The sequence below is a fragment of the Branchiostoma lanceolatum genome, chromosome 6 (assembly GCF_035083965.1).
Source record: "Branchiostoma lanceolatum isolate klBraLanc5 chromosome 6, klBraLanc5.hap2, whole genome shotgun sequence".
Classification (NCBI taxonomy): Eukaryota; Metazoa; Chordata; class Leptocardii; order Amphioxiformes; family Branchiostomatidae; genus Branchiostoma; species Branchiostoma lanceolatum.
Window position 1 is genome coordinate 6,471,564 of NC_089727.1, and position 19,573 is coordinate 6,491,136.

The 19,573-nt window shown below is 43.7% G+C and overlaps 2 protein-coding genes across 2 annotated transcripts; one reads left to right on the forward strand and one right to left on the reverse strand.

Annotated features, from left to right (window-relative positions):
• The first annotated feature begins 338 nt into the window (after nt 1-338).
• LOC136437215 (prolyl 4-hydroxylase subunit alpha-1-like) lies at nt 339-10,515 on the forward strand. The gene is made up of 15 exons (XM_066431696.1): nt 339-451; nt 758-906; nt 1,613-1,774; nt 2,123-2,305; nt 2,840-2,949; nt 3,150-3,201; nt 3,653-3,822; nt 4,254-4,430; nt 4,639-4,703; nt 5,141-5,246; nt 6,426-6,479; nt 8,458-8,517; nt 8,940-9,008; nt 9,609-9,705; nt 10,096-10,515. The coding sequence occupies exons 1-15, from the start codon at nt 339-341 to the stop codon at nt 10,164-10,166; spliced, it is 1,638 nt and encodes a 545-aa protein (XP_066287793.1). The 3' UTR covers nt 10,167-10,515.
• Nucleotides 10,516-12,007: 1,492 nt separating this feature from the next.
• On the reverse strand, nt 12,008-19,139 carry LOC136437216 (collagen alpha-2(VIII) chain-like). Its single transcript, XM_066431697.1, has 4 exons — nt 18,468-19,139; nt 13,796-13,930; nt 13,059-13,184; nt 12,008-12,603 (listed from the first exon to the last, which is right to left on the reverse strand). Exons 1-4 carry the CDS (start codon nt 18,652-18,654, stop codon nt 12,008-12,010), a joined length of 1,044 nt encoding a protein of 347 aa, XP_066287794.1. The 5' UTR covers nt 18,655-19,139.
• Nucleotides 19,140-19,573: the final 434 nt, after the last annotated feature.

Below are 19,573 nucleotides of genomic sequence, written 5' to 3' on the forward strand. Positions count from 1 at the left end.
TAGAGATATCCACGTACAACAAGAGCCACGTAGACGCACTCAGCTAGTCTCTACCAGACTAACTACGCCGGCTACAGGGAGATTATTTGCTACGAGGGTTTGGCCACCAGAGGGTTTCATTTGCAGGCGCAGTTAGGGGGAGATATTAACCTTACCGTGGACTGACTCTACTGGCCAATCATTCCTTTTTTGGTCGAATTCTGCGATCCGTACCACCGTAGGAAGGTCTGGTGGAGGCTACACTCAGCGGGCGCACAGAAAAAATGGACGTAGTCACAGTTTTTGTTGGCCTTTCCTGGCTCTTAATCGGGCTGCATCCGTCAGAGGTCTCCTCAGAGATGTACTCTTCTATGTCCCGTCTTGAGAAGTTGGTGGCAGTCGAGGAGAAACTGGTCGAGCTGTCGAAAGAATTCCTGAAAGAAGAGAAAAGTCGCCTGCAGTCTTTAGAAAGGTAGGAAATGCAGCATTCAGCGCAAAGCAAGTTTCTTTGCTGTTTCAGTACTAGGGTATTTTTACAAGGAGGGGTTGCTTTCTGTAACGTACTCATGGCACCTCCTCCGATATGTGATATGCATTTTATGTCCCTTCCGAAATATGGATGTAGTCCCAACCGAGATGCCCTTCCCAGGATTGAATCGGGGTCTCCCAGTGACCAACTAATTGAAACCAGGAGCTCAACTGTGCATGTGAGGCTGCTACCAGTTGAGCTACAGGGACACTACTATGTTACCTAAGCTTTACCGTCCATCCATTGCAGTTTTGTGGAGACAGCAGATCGGCAGCTACAACTGAGCGCGAACAAATCCATGTCTCTGGTCCACCATCCCGTCGGAGCGTACCTGATGGTGAAGAGACTGAGTTCAGACTGGCTACAACAAGTCAAGAGTGTGTACCAGCCTCTCACAGGTAAGTTTTATTTATTCATCTATTTATTCATTGGTTCAGCACGTAGCTTTTACATATCAGTGTTGCGGGAGGTTATTTCTAAGGGCAAACCCTGTGTTTGCGAACATGTGAGTACATGGCAGTTGCTTACATCTCCTATTCAGTTGAGCCTACTACCACTGAGCGATTGAAACTTGATAGCTCAATCAACAAATTTCATTGATAACGAATCTAGTATACGTTTTGTGTGTTTTGTTGTCTTTTTAAATCATACTTTTCATCTTACATCATATTCCAATTAACAAATCAAGGATCAGCAATTTTGGCCGCTCAACAGGCGCTCAGCGATCGTCGTCTAGTGGAAAGGAAGCCTTAGTCAATGGCTTTGTACTAGGTCCACGTTTCCAAACCGGGGCCCGGCCGGGCAGTTTGCGGATACGAGAAGTTGGGTATTGAATGACAACAAATAGACAAAGCGTAAAAAAAAAACTTAAGTCGTGAGCATACGTTTGTGTATATTTCTTGATATACACTGTTATTTTTTTTCCCACAAACAGCCCGGCTGGGCCCCGGTTTGGAAATGTGACCGTAGCATTAAATCTACATCAACAGAGGACCTACCGACAAGAATTAATAGTGATCATACTGATAGTTATAGACTGTGCAAACTGCTGTGCTGATGAAGTTCCTCTCATAATCTAAAATGTATCTTTGGTTACTCTCCGAGATTACGTGAACAGGTACAACAGTGAGTACCACGGGCAGCTCCCGACCGCGGAGGACTCCGAGTGGTCGGCACACGCCATTCTGAGGCTGCAGGAGGTCTACCAGCTGGACATCCGCAACATCATCAGCGGACAGATGGAGCTCGGGCTGAAAATGAACGACGGTGGGACAGCTTTGTTGTTGTTGTATTGGTTTGTTTTGTTTTCACATAACAAAACAAGCAGATGCAACGCCGCGTGCCTGTGAAGCTGGTGTACATGTGTTGCGCCGAAGGGCGGTTATGCCGGCTAGCTATATAGATACAGAAACCCCTACTCTTTTCGATAAGTGTGATGGGGTCTTTAACGTGCTCGTATTGTGGCTCTCTTCCAACCAACCGAAAGCATGTCCATAGCCGAAGTTAGGTACTCATTCTAAAATGAGTCGAGTAAGGAAACTAGTGTTAAGTGACTTTCTCAAGGGAAACAACATTGTTTCGCTGCTAATTCTAATTCAACAACTTTATCCACAGGACCAGCTCCTGCCACAGTGTCTGCCTCCGTGGAGGAAAACGCGCTGCAGCTGAAGAAAGAGGACATCTTCGAACTTGCCAGGGTTGCGTACAGAAACAACGACTACCGAAACGCAGTCAAGTGGCTGAACGAGTCCCTGCAGATGATGGCGGAGGACGAGGAGACAGTTGAGAACAAAGAGGGTGAAGACTTTTGTTTTACTTTACTTTATTCTGTTGCTTATAGGGGGAGGAGGGGAAGGGGGCGTCGCGGAGAGATGTACTTGACGTTCACATAGTCGGCATACTATGTGCACGGAGTACTCTGCTACACTGTCAATCCAGGGACGGCGGAGTCTCCCTATATCCCTGACATCTGAGTACCTGACAGTGTAGAATAATAAACTAACGGCCCGTTAATAGACTGCCCGTTATGATTCTACACTGTCAGGTACTCAGATGTCAGTGATAGCTGGGTGGTTGGCATGCAGGCCAAATGACCGAACCACTGTTTCCTTTGCTCGGCTGTGGAATAGGGTTAGGATAGTGTAGAGCAGATTTTGTTTCCGTCTAGCAGTGGTGACTCAAGAGGGGCGTTTTGCTTGCATATCATCCGAAGGGCTACTCTATATAATATGCAAGCAAAAACACCCTTCCGTAGTCGCCACGGCTAGTTTCCGACCATATGTCTAACGACTTAGTCCTTGGCCTTGTCTCTCCTTGTCTTTCCGGCTGCAGAGGGTGAAGACACTGCCGATGGAAGTGGCGCGTTAACGTATAGTGGAAACGACAAGAAAGCGAAGCTCAAATTCAGTGCCCTGCAGTACCTTGGATACTCGCTATACAAGGTAATGTTATGTCATCTTATCTCCTGTATATGTCGCGGGTATTATATAGGTTTATACAACATTGCATTAGGTTTTATATGATGTACTGACTTTGTAATTATAGATAGAATTTTACCTCAGAATATATCATTGGAGAACTTTAAGATCAGTGCGTTCCAAAATAAAGTTAACTTGCAATTTTTATCTACTTATTTTTGCAGCAAGGTGACCTCGAAAATGCGCTTACAATCTACAAGAAAGCCTCGGCTCTTGGTGAGTACTAAGCTATTCCGATGCATCCATCTTCCTTCCTTCAACTATAGGTTTGTTGAGATAGAGGTAACAGTTCCAAACGGAATTTTCCGATTTCCTCCAACATTTGCATTATCGGAAAAAAATATCACATTTTGACATTATAACCTTAGGAAGAGTTTGGAGCTTGGGTTTCCAACGTCTAATAAGACGATAAACCATGTTCCGTAAACGGTCTATATAGTCAAACCTGTACAAGTGTCCGCCTTTACATTAGAACCACCTGTGACCACATCTATTTTGGTGGTTCCATTGGCGCAAGAATTAAGAATCATGTCTATAGTGAGCACCCGTACGCATAGACTAGGTTTTCTTTCTCTTCTTGGTGGTCTTCTTGAGCATGTTTGACCGTTATTGTACCCTGCTTCATCTCCATGATCACTTTTTTCTTTGACCTCTGCCCTTTTCCAAGATCCAAAACATGACGAAGTTCGGGACAGCATCAAGCTGTTGCAGCGGAAGATTCGCTCGGCGAACATGTTCGGAAACGTCAACAACGACGAGCACCCTCGCCCGTGGGCCTCCGCGTCCAACGCGAAGATGAACAAGTACATGGCGCTCTGTCGGCATGAACTAAAGCCGGTGGGTCTGGCGTGATCTTTATACGGTGTAGAGTTGATATACCTCTGATTTTAAGCCCCTGTCACACATTCAGGACCTACCCACGACTTTGCTCCCGACCACTGCACAACCAATGTGGGCTCTTGGTTGGGAGTAGCCTGCAATCCATCTTATTCTAGGTACAGTTCGCTCCTCTGATCAGATCTAAGCAGAAGATGATTTTTAAAAATTCGTAGTCGGATGACGTTTAAAGACTAGTAGGCAACCTCGCCAACGAACTCCCAACCACAGTTGACCTTGCTCAAGGCTAGCTGCCAGGTCCGGAGAAGGTCAGCTATGTTTAACAGGGGCTTAACAGCCTGCCTCTTGTGCTATTTTTCAATGGATGGCATGCATTTTTCAAAAGATTATTCATTTGTTGATACATGTATATGCCAAACGCTTGTTCCCAGCGCCCAGACGTCCAGGCCAGACTGAAATGCCGGTACCAAAGTAACGGGAACCCCTATCTCCTGCTGGGTCCCGTGAAGACGGAGGTGCTCAGCAGAAAGAAGCCGGAAATAACCTTGTTCTACGACGTCATCACAGATGAAGAGGCACAGACGATTAAGAACCGTTCAATCCCGAAGGTATGGGGAAAAGTTACAGGACCAGCAAGTCGCTAATTATTGTCTCCGCCAGGAAATTTTGAATATGAACCTCATGGCGGCTATCTATAGTACTGCAGTCGAAGATTTAAGTGCATCTATAATTCACGTAGACTTTTCCGGTGTAGACGCATAGTCATGCTTGATTTCTTGTTTTGACATGTACCTCATAAGTCCCGTCCTCTTGCAGATGTTTCGCTCCAGGATTGGAAACTCCGTAAGTGAAGTGGAGAGCCACATTCGAATCAGCCAACAGTACGTAGTTTTGTACCTTTCTGTGGGTTAAACATTTGTACACAGTGGAAGTGAAATACTTCAAACAACTGCTTTTCAAATGTTGGTTCGTGATAGCGAGCAAAACCTATGACCGTTGTGGAAAAATATTACTTTTTTTCTACCCCTTAGAACTGATGAGAATCAGGTTCGTTTGTATTACCGGTGAACCACCTCAATGCGTAACACACCAGTTTTGTACACTTAGTGCAAACTACATACAGCATTATCATCGGAATAAACACCTACTCTTGGTCTTTTTGGCACATTCATGCTCAGTATGTTTAATGATTGAAAGATAAAAAGAAAATCAGATCATTCTAAAAGTTCACACGCATGTTCTCGTATCTTATATATGTGTATTACTCTTAGTTTGCCCCTTGGGACTAAAGAGTAACTTTGTCTTGTGGTTCCTCCAGGGCGTGGCTTCACGACAAGGATGACGAGGTCGTGGCGCGCGTGAGCAGACGGATCGGCCTCCTCACCGGTCTCAACGCCAGTCCAACATCGACAGAACTGCTCCAGGTTAACAAACCTTTTACGCACAACTTACTGAGATTACCCAGACCCAGACCAGACTGAGATTTACCAGTACCACATTTTTGAAATGATTGACATAACAGGAATATCCTTTTTAAGATGTCAACTCGAAGACCAGACGATAAAGGTTCATCAACTCACATTGGGAAGGACCCTTACTCATTTTGATAAGTGTTGTGGGTTCTTTAACGTGCTCGAGGTGTGGCTCTCCTCAAACACGGGACCGAGAGGACGTTCATAACTGAAGCTAGGTACTCGTTTTCACCTGGGTCTGGAGTGAAGAAATAGGTGTAAAGTGTCTTTCCCATGGCAAGGACACAACATTTGGGCCTGCCAAGAATTCGAAACTTGAACCTTCAGATTCTAAGTCAACGACCCTAACCACTATGCCAACCTAACGTGATAGTTTTTTTTTCCTGTCGACATTTCTGTCTGAGAATGCGGTCCCAAACATGACACTGAGTTTGAGTCCCCATGGTTCATGCCCTGAGTCGATTTTCTGATCCATACAGCCTCTTCAATCCAGCGAGGGCGTGAATAACTACTACAGTATTTGTTAACCAGTGGTTTAACAACCCGGTGAAAATATTCACAGAACTACTCCAGGTTCTTTCTTATTATCTCCATGAAAAATGGAGATATTGTTTTGGGTGTGTCTGTTTGTCTGTTTGTGTGTTTGTTTGTTTGTCTGTTTGTGTTTCCGCACCACTCCAGTCAGCATAACTCAAGAGCCTCTTGATGGATTACGATGATATTTGGTACGTGAGTGGATGTTGTGAAGCCAAAGGTCAAGGTCGATTTTGGGCCCCCTGGTATGTGACCTTGGTACTGCAGCGGAACTTCAATTTTTGTATCTTTTGACCTGGACGTGCTGTGGTCTTGATTTTTGGGTGGCAGATAGCTTGTTTAATAATACTTTGTGTAGAAATTCTCTGGTGATACATGCTTTTGCAATATATATATATATATATATATATATATATATATATATATATATATATATATATATATATATATATATATATATATATATCTTATGAATATGATAGCTTTAAAGAAAAAACAACTCATCCTACACCAACTGCTTTGAAATCAATATCAATCATTATTTGGAATATGAGGGACATCTCGTTCTAAAAGCAGATTTAACTGTCCTTTCTACAGGTGCTGAATTATGGACTAGGAGGGCAGTACGAGCCCCATCATGACTTCATGGACGTGAGTACTTATAATTACTAACTTACTTACTTACTTACTTACTTAGACCACAGCAAGTAATTGTTCCTCAGCTGATCATTGCTCAGTACTTTTTTTTCATTCTATTTTATTCGCACTTTAAAAAAATACATACATAACAATGAAATACAATGAGAATAAAACAGTGCAAGGAAGGTCAAAAGCTTATGCTTATGAAAAGGCCTCCCTTTATCAAATTATAACAATTTAAATTGAACAGTTACACAAAAGAAATAAGTTGGATGATAAATAAATGAAAGTGACAACATCAATATGATAAAGAATTTACCATAACTTGATTAACTAGAGTTCCACGAACACATTATCTTCGCCAAATAATCAAGGCTTATTATGGATAGTGATTAGTATTTACATGCTTATCACCCCCTGCAAATTTGATCATGCACCATACCATTTGGAAGTTATGATGGGGCGAATGAGTCCAGTCTAGATAGGGTTAAAATCATTTGATGGTACAGGACTAGTGTATGTGTCTAGTGTGCTGATATATGTTATAACTGGTCATGAAAAAATATGAGTAGGTTGATATTATATGGGCCACAAAGGTTCGATATTACAGTGTTGTAAGTTGAAAGTGATGATGAAATGGTTAAGTCAGTATATATGAATACAATTAATCTTTATTCCATATCATACGCATTTTGAAAGGCATAGTACATGTGACTTTTCTAGCTAGCAGTGGTGCAGTTTTGGTGCAGTGTACTCTCCAAGCAGAGGAGTGGGTTTGGTTGTTTTTTGACGTGTTTTTTGGTAAACACGTTAAAAACCAGCTGGACCCACACCTCTGCTTGGAGAATAGCGGGTGTGCCATTTGTTTATTTATCTGACCTACATGTACGTTTATGCAAGGCCATCTGTTTACATGACCTGACACTGTCCCATGTCCCATTATGAAATGCAGCGGGTTAACAAACTTTCCTTACTGATTATGCAAATTAGCTACTGATTTGCATAATTAGTCATTGATTATGTAAAGTACCATCTCAGCTCTATACATACCAAACATCACGACGATCTGTCGACCCCTCCTCAAGTTATTCATGTCCGAATGTCAAAACAAAAACACCAACTGCAGTTCTTAACAAGTCGCTAGGGGGCCAAAATTTACGGAACTTACTTCCTGTGGCATGAACTATCTACCACAAAAAAATCATGACCATAGCACTTTCAGAAAATATGCCCCTAGATTTTGAAGCTTCGCTGCAGTACCTTAGGTACCCGCTAGAAGGCCCATTATCGAACTTGACCTTCCTTTCTGTAAACCCTACCCATCTACTAAATATCATACGGATCCATCAACAGCTTCTCGAGTTATGCTGGCGACATACAAATACACATCCACACAAAGCCTGCTGCAGTACCGACGGAAAATGCCAGGGGAACCATTTTTGAACTTGACCTCCGTTTCCACTACATCTACACACCTACAAAAAATCATGAAGATCCATCAACGTTTCCGTCACTTTTTTGGCCTACATACAAACACAAAAAAGTTAAAAGTCCGCTGCAGTACTGTTAAATAACGCAAGGTAAACCATTTTCGAACTTGACCTTCCTTTGCACAACCACTACACACCTACCAAAAATCATAAAGATTCATTGAAGCTTTCTTGAGTTATGCTCCTGACATACATACAGACCCACCCAACAGATTTTTCAACCGAAAACATAATCTTCGCCGAGTACAAGTACTCGGCGAAGATAATCATACATGGATATGCGTTGAATGTGGAGTTAACGAGAAGTATTAAACAAAGAAACGGAAACCTAGTGAGGAAAATGTACTGAAGTAGATGCGTACGTACGCAGAGGTAGGTCAGTTTTAAAAATGCTGTAATGAGGTTCAACGTCATCACATACTGAAAGTATTCTCATTTGTAGGCTATTTGGTCTTGTATTTCCATTGATACATGACGTTCTATACCTAATCATTTTTCAGGCTGAAGAGAAAATGTGGGGGACGATACTGGGCAACAGAATGGCAACATTCCTGTTGTATGTAAGTATAACAATGCACTGTATTAGAAATAGACTTTACACTGGAAATGTATGTGCATATTGTTAAGGAAGGAATGAAACAAGACATCAGAGAGAGGAATACCAGTAAATACTTACTCCGTTTGATTTGAAGTCTCTGTGGGCGGCAAACTCATTATCCAAATAACTTTAATCTCCAAGTAGATGTAGCAGTCGGGCTTATCTTGAGCGGTGTTTTGTACTTTTCTGGGGGTGCGCAGTTTTTACAGATAACCGACTAGCCGTAAAAGCGCGCACCTCAAGAAAAACGTACAGAGCACCGCTCAATACAAGCCCGAGTGCTACATATACTTGGAGATTAACATAACGTGCCCTTCACCCACAAACAAAAGAAAACTATACGATATTGCAACCACTTTGGTTTTTTTTTTTTTCGGTGACAAGCTGAGTGACGTCACGGCTGGAGGAGCCACAGTTTTCCCGGTTGCAAACGTTACAGTTCCAGTCATGAAGGTGAGTCCTGTCTGTCTGTCTGTCTGTTCTGTCCGTCTGTTCGTTTGTCTGTCTGTCTGCTTGTTTTTTTGTTTGTTTGTTTGTATTTCCACATACTTTGGCTAGCATAACTTAAGAAGCTATGGATGATTGTGATGTACTTACGTAGGTTTTGGGAAGACAAAGGTCAAGGTTTGTTTTGGGCCCTCTGGCAGCTTTCCTTGGTACTGCTTTTATATCTTTCTTTTCTTTTTTTATGCCTTCTATGCTGATTATGCTGTGGTCTTGACTGTTAGGTGGCAGATAGCTTTAGACGTTGGGAAGAAGTTTAGGTGTCGCCCCCTAGTTGTTCATGGACCAGAAATCACATCAACTGACATCATTTTTCGTCTATTTTGCTACATACTCGATATATATTGGTAGAGTACAATTCTAGACGAGAAACCCGCATGGGCATTATTGGGAGACGGTGTTATCTTATTGCATTCCTACACATATTAGTGGTACATATCAAAATAGTGAGAAAGATTAGATAGTGAGCAAGGCATGAATTTGATGTCTTGAGAATATAGATATGAAATAAGCAACAAAAGGTTGTCTGATTTCTGTGTGCTTTTTCAGAACGCCGGTTTGTTGTTCATGGATCTGCTTCGGTCGGGGCGGGGCGACGAGAACAGCCTGCATGCCGGGTGTCCTGTCGTCATCGGATCCAAGTGGAGTAAGTTATGCGTGTACTTTGTCATGCTTAAGTCACAAATAGGAAAAAGGGGCCCCGCCGAATAGTTAACGGGCTGGGATTTTTTGCACTTTCGGGCGTGACTCCTGCGTCGCCCTGTTGGACAGCATGTGGCTACCGGGCTACTTATAGGCACGGCCTGGCCCAGCGATGTTTAAAACTCGGAGTTAAAAGCAACCCGGGACCCGGCAACAGATTGATTGCTGTATATTTAGATTGATGTAATATTTTCTTTCGTAACTAATCTACGTTCTTTTTTAACAAATTACAAAGATTCATGACGCTATTTGATTTTTAAGACTTTTTGTAACATAGAATCTGTCGCTTTCCGACAAGTTCACTCTTAATTGTCGCCATTTCTTTCTATTTCAGTTGCCAACAAATGGATACACGAGGGCGGGAATGAGTTCCGGAGAAAATGCGGCCTCAGCCCGGACGAGTGACTGCTCAACACGACACACTCAGCATCTTATTAGTCCGCATTTAACTAGCTGTTTAGATTAGGGGACGACATTCTAACAGAATTGCCGCACAGAGATACCTTGTAATTGCCCTATAAGCTAAGTATTTGACATAGATGGCACAGCCAGTATTTACCCACATAGTTTAACTACATAACGCAGAGAAATGTTTTACTAAGTCGTCGATTCGTCGTAGCCTACACAGGCATCTTTGAATACTCTACTGCATCAAAGAATTGTACGTATAGAATCTGAAGACATGCCAACCGATCAACGTTAGGGCAATGAATGGATCACTGACATTAAAAATGATTTCTATGATTTACAAGAAGATTATGCGTCTATCTTACAAAATAAATGGAAAATATAGTGGGGATTTTTATGTTTTGAATAACGTTCTGTGACACGGACGGGCTGATTTTAGTAAATACAACCTTTATTGTACATTTTTCTTCACAGAATGATAAACTTCACTTAAGGATCGCGTAAGATTTGCAATGTTTTCATCATCATTGGTTTGTTTACCCGGACTAATTCTGCTATACTCGTATTGGAATGTTTACTACGTATGAAATACGAAGAGTATAGATTTCACGACACGATAATTCCTATAGATCCAGAGTTCTGCAGAACGCACACAGAAACCTGGCCAGTATTACTATGCAAGCAGAGTTTAGTCTCCGGCTTCTTTTGACGTCTTTTTATGCATTTCTGTGGGGCTTTCTATTTTGTCAGGTTTCCTTTTAGTCCGCCAGATAAACAGAGGCTGGCTGGCAAAATGAACTGACAAAATAGAAACCCGATAAAAACGCCTAACGGGACGTCAAAAGCAAGGCGGATACCGGAGCCTAACCTCTGCTTGGCGAGTAGCCAGTAGAAGACCCCTGACGCTATTGATTGATCTTAATTAAGCGGGTGGGCTGGTACATCAATGTGCACAGACTAGCATGCATGAGTCTTGTGAATGTGCTGATGTGATGACAAGTGAGCTGCTGATGTTGGCACTACAGTTTGACTGACTGATCTTCGTGTTGTGGGGTTGGCGGAGGGTAGGCTTATCGGGCTGTCTACTTCTACTGTCAGGTTTCCCCTTTGTCTGTCAGATGAACAGAGTTTGGCTGGCGGACAATAAGAAAACATTACAAGACATAAACCCGATAAAAATGCCTAAAAGGACGTCAAAAACAAACCGAAGCCCAACCTCTACTTGGCGAGTAGCCAGTACAGGGCCGCCTGACACCATTACTTGATCTTAATTAAGCGGGTGGGCTGGTATGACGAGTAAAAAGGCTAGCATGCATGAGTTTGGGGATTTTTTGTCTCACGTGCTGTTGACAAGAGAGCTGCTGATTGGCAATTCAGTTTGACTGACTCATCCACGAGTTGTTTCCGTTCTGGCCCCTGCAGTTGGCATGGATCGAGGTTACACAATTTGTCGACGACGGACGAGCGTCTTTGTGTTGGTTGGGTGCCAACTTTTTCTCAATGCCTACACCGCGGAATTGCAATTGTTCCCGTTGTTGAAATTCTGGTGTAAAATTTCTTAATTAGATGAACCCTGTATTACAAGCTCCATCTGTCCGTACATTTGCAGCTGTTTTAAGAAGCTAGAAGAAGTTGAACATCTACATACTATTATCCATTAGTCATAACGATTGTAGATATACAGTAGTAAGATACCACATTCTTACATCACTGAATTGTGCTCCTGCTGTATCACCATGACCTGTACTTTGCTTGCAAGAGCATATAAGTGCACAATAAAGGTCTTTCATTCATGCTTTTCGAACGTGTTTGATGTAGTGTTGCTGTCCGACGGTCGCTCAGTCAGCATGGATGAGGAATCCTGAGAACGTGACTTCTCTGTCGCTGCTGCTGTGCAGATCTTTCCCCTTTCCCAACACCACCCAAACCTCGTCCCCAGGCTGCAGGTGTAGGATGGCACTGTTACAGCTGGACAGGTTAAGGGACTCCCCACCGCTGTACTCATACAAACTCACCATTTGGTTTCCGTTCTTCATTAACTTCAGCCAGTATTCGTTGTCATTTCGACTTATCATACCGGTAATCGTGAAGAAATAGACGCCTCCGACTGTGACCACAACCATCCCCGTTCCCTGGTTGTAGGCCCCGCCCACGTTGCTCAGAACGACGTCATACGTCACAACCGTGTCGGACGAAACGTCGTCAAGGCTGGTCGTTCTCGCCGCAGAAAACGCCACGACAGGTGGGCTGGTACCACGTTTTCTCCTCTGACCAGAAAAACCTGATCTACCAGGTGGACCAGGTCCTCCAGGTCGACCAGGTGCTCCAGGTAGACCTGGTGCACCTGGTGGACCATGTAGACCTTGCTCACCTTTCTGTCCACGAAAACCAGGAGTACCTGGCCCACCTGGAAAACCACGATCACCTCTGGGCCCTATGGGAAAAGACAAAATAGATGAAAACATAGTTATACACAGTGGTAATAACTTTAATGTACATACAGCCAAAATCACATGATAGGTGTATGTATAGAATACAACACGGTGTATTCCGTATTACCTGAGGTACCAGCCCGACGGCAGCAATGCATTCTAAATAGTCTATGGAAGTCCAAGATCGTGACTGTATTGGTAACTTGACATTGCACCTGGACTACGCAGCAGTTGCATTCTACAGCATCAATATTCTGATAACCCCTGAGTACCCTTCAGATTAAGTACAGCCAGGTGTAACACGTTATATCGCGAGCAACCACTCAATAAACTTCAAATGGAGCGCTCTTATAAGAAATCTTGGGTTGAGCTTAGAAATTAATTAAGTTTTGCAATGTGTTTCTGGATACTTGTTTGTCAACTTAAACACGGCTGATGCCAAGTGCTTCGTTCTCACCATGCGGTCCAGGAAATCCCGGGTCGCCTTTCGGTCCATTTAAACCAGGAGGACCAGGAGGACCTGTCGCACCTGGCCTTCCTGGCGCACCACTTCGAGCTGTATCACCTGTCTCACCTTTCGGCCCTTTGGAAAAACATAGAATAAAGGGAAACATATTTATGCACACTAGTAATAACTTTAATGTACATGCAGCCAAAATCACATGATAGGTGTATGTGTAGGATACAACACGATGCATTCCGTATTACCTGAGGTACCAGCCCGACCGCAACAATGCATTCTAAATATTCTATGGAAGCCTATGTGATAAAAACAGAAGCCCGTGTGATAACCCTTGTTGTCACCCGGTCCGGAACACCCGCATCGAACGTTATTTTGGCCCGGTGTCAAGCAGCCGCCTGCTTTAAGGGCGTAGTCAACTCCAGAGGAGAGTGTTATGGTTCTGCTAATAATATTTTTCTGAATCCAAGAACGTAATTGTATTGGGAACTTGACATTGAAACTGGACTAGGCAGCAGTTTGCATCATACAGCATCAATATCCTGATAACCCCACGAGTACCCTTCAAATTAAGTACAGGCAGGATTAACACGTTATATCGCGAATAAACACTGGATAAATTTCAACTTAGGTGCTCTTAAGAAACTTGGGTTGAGCTTAAAAAGTACCTTTAATTTTTGCTATGTATTTCTGGATATTTGTTACAAGGATGATGCCGGGTGCTCCATTCTCACCTGTCGGTCCGTGTTCACCGGTGTCTCCCTTTTCGCCTTTCCTTCCAGGAAAACCATCAGATCCCGGCGAGCCTTTCGGTCCACGAAAACCTGGGAAACCACTTCGAGCTGTTTCACCTGCCTCGCCTTTCGGCCCTTTGGGAAATACAAAATAAATGGAAACACATTTATACACAGTGGTAATTACTTTAATGTACTTGCAGCCAAAATCATATGCTAGGTGTATGTATAGAATACAACACGGTGTATTCCGCATTACTTGAGGTACCAGTCCGACTGCAGCAATGCATTCTAATCATCTTATGGAAGCCCATGTGTTACAAGTAGAAACCCAGACAGTATTTTCTCATTAATTAGGCAAATCAGGTCTTAATTTGCATAACTTTTATCTACCAATGTCCATTTATTTCTCAGTTACATATGTTGCATTTTAACTGTTTTACCATTGAATGGAGTGGGTTTATAAGATTTCACCATTGATAATACAAATTAGATTACAGATGATTACCATTTCATTATATCAAGTAATACTTAAGCTATCCACAAAATAAAAACAAGTATACAGGTTTGGTTGTATATCCCTTTGTGGTTTGACCACTAGCTGCCGGGCCCCTGGGGAATACTTACCCCAGTTTCGAAACTAACAGGTGCCAGCTGTCACAACTTGCCTAGAATGGAAATATAGATTTTTCTTATCATTTATGCAAATTAAGTCCCAACTTACATAATCTGTACTTCATTATGTACATCTCTGTCTAAGCTACCTGCATATCACATATCATGGAAATCGGTCGCCCCTTTGTTCAGTTATTCTCCTTGGAAGATTTTGACAAAAAAGCCAATGCAGTTCAAGAGCATGCTGCTCGGGGGCCCAAACCTACAGCACTTCTTCCTAACATCACAAGCTATTTGCCATCCAAAAATAAAGACCATAGAATGTTAATGTCAAAAGGTGCAAAAAATGGAAGTTCTTCTGCAGTATCAAGGTCATATACCAGAGGGCCCAAAATCGACCTTGACCTTTGTCTTCCCGACACTTACCCACGTACCAAATATCATGACAATCCACCCAGACGTTCTTTAGTTATGCTGACTACAAGCATCAGGGCGCACACACAAACACGCACGCACACACACGCAAACACACTCAAAACAATATCTCCATTTTTCATGGGGACAATCGGGTAGGTCTAGTCGTAACTTCGTATCTTGTCTAAACTCGACACAAATCGGAAACTTGTTTTCGAGCAATCACATCCATGAAAGGTTGTTTTCTTTTCGTTACAATGATACCACATTTGTCGATGAAGGTTAGACATCCAGGTAATAAGATACCCATGCATGTACAATCACAGCAAATTTGGTATCTAAAAAAGCAGTTACTCAAGCAACTGGATATGATTTTGGAAACGGTCAGACGTTTCAAGTAGCATCCGATACTTTTCGTCAGTTAAGGCCCTGTCACACTTGTGCGTATAAGCCATTCCGTGTGAGTTCCGTGTTGAATTTTGACAACACGCAGTTGTACGCTCAAAATATCAATTTTTTTCCAGTTATGCGCGGCGCACATATAGCGTGTGAATAACGACTTCAGCGCATCCAATGCGTTTGAGACACGTGTAAGTTGCATATGAAGTGCGCAATATTCTTATCTTTGCAGCGAATAGCTGCGCATCAGGTGCGTGTGCTGAGCGCATTCCGAATGCCCACAACGACTGCCGGCCGCATGCCTGGCGAACTTCCGACGACTGCTAATCGAATTACGAGCGTACCCCAGGTTTGAGATGTGTTGAAACGGCAACTGCTGCCTGCTTTTCCTTTTATTACAAGTTCAGACTCGACTACAACAACATGGGGCGCCGGCCGAAACGTGGCTCTTCCACCCACGCTAGCCATGGCCGTGGCCGTGGCTCGTCTAATTCTGGACCACCCGTTGAGGCGTCTAACACCCCTGATGCTGTAGGTGACCGTGATGGTTGTGTTGGCCATGGTACTGAAGACAGTCCCCCGGCCCCATCAGGCGAAGCTGTCCAGTCTCACTCCCCTGGTCACGAACCTGCAAACGCGGGTGGTGAGAAGGAGCAGACCTCAGGGTCACCATCACCTCAGGCCTCGTCTGCTACCCCCCAAAAGCCACGAGCAAAGAAAACCAGCTGCAGCTACTCCCTAGATGCTGAGGTAGAAAAGGCTTTGGTGGAATGGATCAAGAACGATATCCTCTGGAACAGTAAGCTGATCCGCTACAAACGTACAGATTTAAAAGAAGCTCTATGGAACGAAAAGGCGAAAGACCTAGAAAAGACAGCCACCTACTTGAAAGGCTGGTGGAGGTCCACTAAGGACATATTCACAAGGCTACACAAGAGGAAGAGCGGAGATGGGCCCAAGGACCTCACTGAGAGGGAAGAATGGATTTTTGCCACTTGTACTTTCTTGCAGCCACTAGTCCGGCATGTGTCGCAAGTTCTCGCAACCAATGAGAAGTGTAAGAATGGAAGGCCCTTGTGTCTTCGTTTCGTAGCTCCACAACTGTTGTCTTCTCTCTATTCACGGTCGGACCCAGACGGTCCTTTGGTGTGCTATTCTCCTTCTTCTCTTTCTTTGACGAAGGAGATGGAGTTGTTGGATGACAGCAAGCATGGGGTGTCGCCGGTTATGGCCTGGATCTGCCATGTTCGGAAGGTCTATCCACCCTGGAGTCATAGGTGCCCTCGTATCTATACCAAATCTGGAATATGCCCCGGATGTTCGTCGAGCACGCTATGTGAACGATATCCGTTAGCTATCTGTGCGTTTGTCAGACGCTACTGGTACGTGCAATGCGCTGCCCGATCGCAGGACGAACGACACTAATTCGTGACGTATATTCTTATTCGCTATACGGTCGATCATCATGCGTTGTATCTGCGCTGCAAGTGCGCGATGTGGTCGCTGCGCAGAGATCGTGCCGCAAGAGAAGCGTATTACGGCGATTGGAACGCAAACACAAAGCGCGCCTGTACCTTACTCGACCGATGTCGGACGTGTGAACTGCGTTCTTACAACGTCTGAGCTGCGTCCCAGCGTTCGCACGAAAGTTTTCGGTAGTTTCAAAACTATCAGGCGTGCTGGGCCGTGCCTTGCGTGTGCCTGCGTGCCTAAAACTATCACAAAACGATTGAGAAACGCATTAGGTGCGTGTTGGGCGCACGCCGGCGTATGACAAAAATGTTAACACGCAACTCACACGCTCATGTTATACGCACAAGTGTGACAGGGCCTTTACTTTGAACAAGATTGTCGAACAGCAGGTTTTTAAGCCCCTGTCAAACTTGTGCGTATATACAAGTCCGCATGAGTTGCGTATTAACATGTTTTTGGTTTAGATTAAGTGTGCAGCCGAAGAAGTGATTTCTTAGGTTCGGTCACTAGGCTCCACAACGGTGGATCATAGTAGAAAACAACGTTTTTTTCCCGCAAAGCTTACTTAACCCCAAAAAATGTTAATGCGTAACTCACGCGCACTTGAATGTACGCACAAGTGTGACAGGCCCCTCAACCACTAACTAACTATGAATTGATATGCAAATAAAGAGAAGGCAAATTTAGATAGTCCAATGAGAAAACAAATTAGACAAAGTCAAGACAAGGTTGAAGTAAAAGGGACAATAGCTCGTATTGTTTTAATGTAGGAGCTTAAGTTGTTTTTGCGGCCTAGGCTGGGTCCCAGTGCCAGACAGTTCGACCCTTAGCCCTCCTTTCCTGTTGAGGTTGGATTGTACATCCTCTCATATATTGCCTCCCTCACTCCACGTTCGAACCAGCGGGGTTCGCGGCCATTTGCAAGGATATCAGGGGATTCGAAATAGAATGGTTGTGTTTTAGGTGGTGGAAATGGCTGAGGGGTAGCCTTTAGCGCTACATTGTTTGCCTGGTCTGCATTGTCTGACCGTTTCCAAACTTATATTCAGTTGCTTGAGCAACTGCTTTTTTTGGATACCACATTTGCTATGATTTTACATGCATGGGTAGATCTCCAGGCCCATTTATCTTAATTGAGTGGGTTGCAAAACAAATATGCTCACATTCACACACCTACACATTGGCAGGGAGATTTCGGGACTTTTTGGGGTGACCCACCCACAAAATTAGTCATGCTGCTCGTTGTACAGCAAATGAGATGCCCTTTACAGTGATATTAGAATATAAAGTCGAGGGCAATTTGGACACCTTTTTCGCGACTTACTCACCTAAACAGCCCTGCGATCGTAAAGACGGAATGTCGTTGGCAAAGTGAAATGAATACTCTTTCAAATGATAAATGACACGATGAAATTGATAACATATCAACGGAGATATGATCGACTGAATTCAATTTTCCGGTGTTGATTACATTGTTTGCCTATTTCTACATTGCAGCTATTCACATTTGAGTGTCATAGCTGAATTATTCATATCTCCTGTAGGATAGGTGTGATATACATGTACATTGTAATGCTACGGTCCCATTTCCAATCCGGGGCCCGGCCGGACTGTTTGTGAAAACGAAAAAAAGAAACATGCATTTCAAGAAACTACACGATATATGGTTAGGAGTTTTTTTTAACGTTTTGTGTCTTTTGTTGTCTTTTCTATTATATTTCTCGTTTCCACAAGCGGCCGGGCTCCGCTTTGGAAATGGGACCGTACTCACCCTGTGGCCCGTCAGCGCCAGGCTTGCCCGCGGGCCCAGGATCGCCTTTAGGGCCCGGTTCGCCTTTAGGGCCCGGTTCCGCCACAATGGTGATGTTCCCACAGCTTAGCTTCGGGGCGCACACGTCGTCCTGGCCTGCAAAAGCGCCCAGGACGAGAAGAAGGGAACCCAGCACAGCGATCTTCATCTTGACTCAGAGGCAGCTGATATGAAGTGGTGTGCAGGAGTGAAATTCTTGGCTTTTTAAGGCAGCGTGCGGTCGCCTTGAAGAAAGGAGGAAACTGAAGCCGTCGTATGCGCAGTCCCGAAGATGGACAGAAAAGTTCGTCAGGGGTGGACCAGGAGATATATGGTGCGTTTGGGTTGAAGATTGTGGAAAAATTTAGATGAACATGTGGATTTTTCTTTCGGGTCATCGATTCACGAGAAGATTTTGTCTCTGAGCTGTTCTAATGGTTGTTTATCTTGTGCAAAATATCTGTTAAAATGATGTGTTTAGTGCAATGTCAAGTTCCTCAACCCTCCCGTCTACCTTTCTTTCTGATCCACCCCTTGGAGCATGAAAGCTTCTCGACGTTGCTGATCTCATGAGGAAATACAGATGTGTTTCCGTTTACCCGACCGACCCTGGCAAAAACCTGCCGACCCTACCTGTTTTCATTTGGGAGTCGACCACTGGCAAGGGACATTAAATTTCCGATCTGACATCTGAGTGATGAAAACATTGTACAATAGTTTCCCACATGTTCTCCTCATCACTCTTGCAATAGAAAAGACATACAAACAGACGTTCAGATCTAAGTCCCCTGCCTCAGAGTATATCTGTACAACGAAAATATGATGTTGAAAATCCCAGTTTCCTCATGCATTTCAGTGTCACATTGCTAAATTGTATTTGTTTGGAAATCTTTACAAAACACAATCCCTACTTACCGACCCTATTTTTTAAGGGTCGTAATCGGAAACACAACATTAGTTATGCTAGGCCTTAGGTGCGTGGATGTCGAACCTCTTTTCAACGTTATTTTTCACATAATAACGTTGTACGAGTCTTCTTTCATTCGTCAAAAAGGTTATGTTTTTGTGATTGTTGTTTGTCTGTTCGA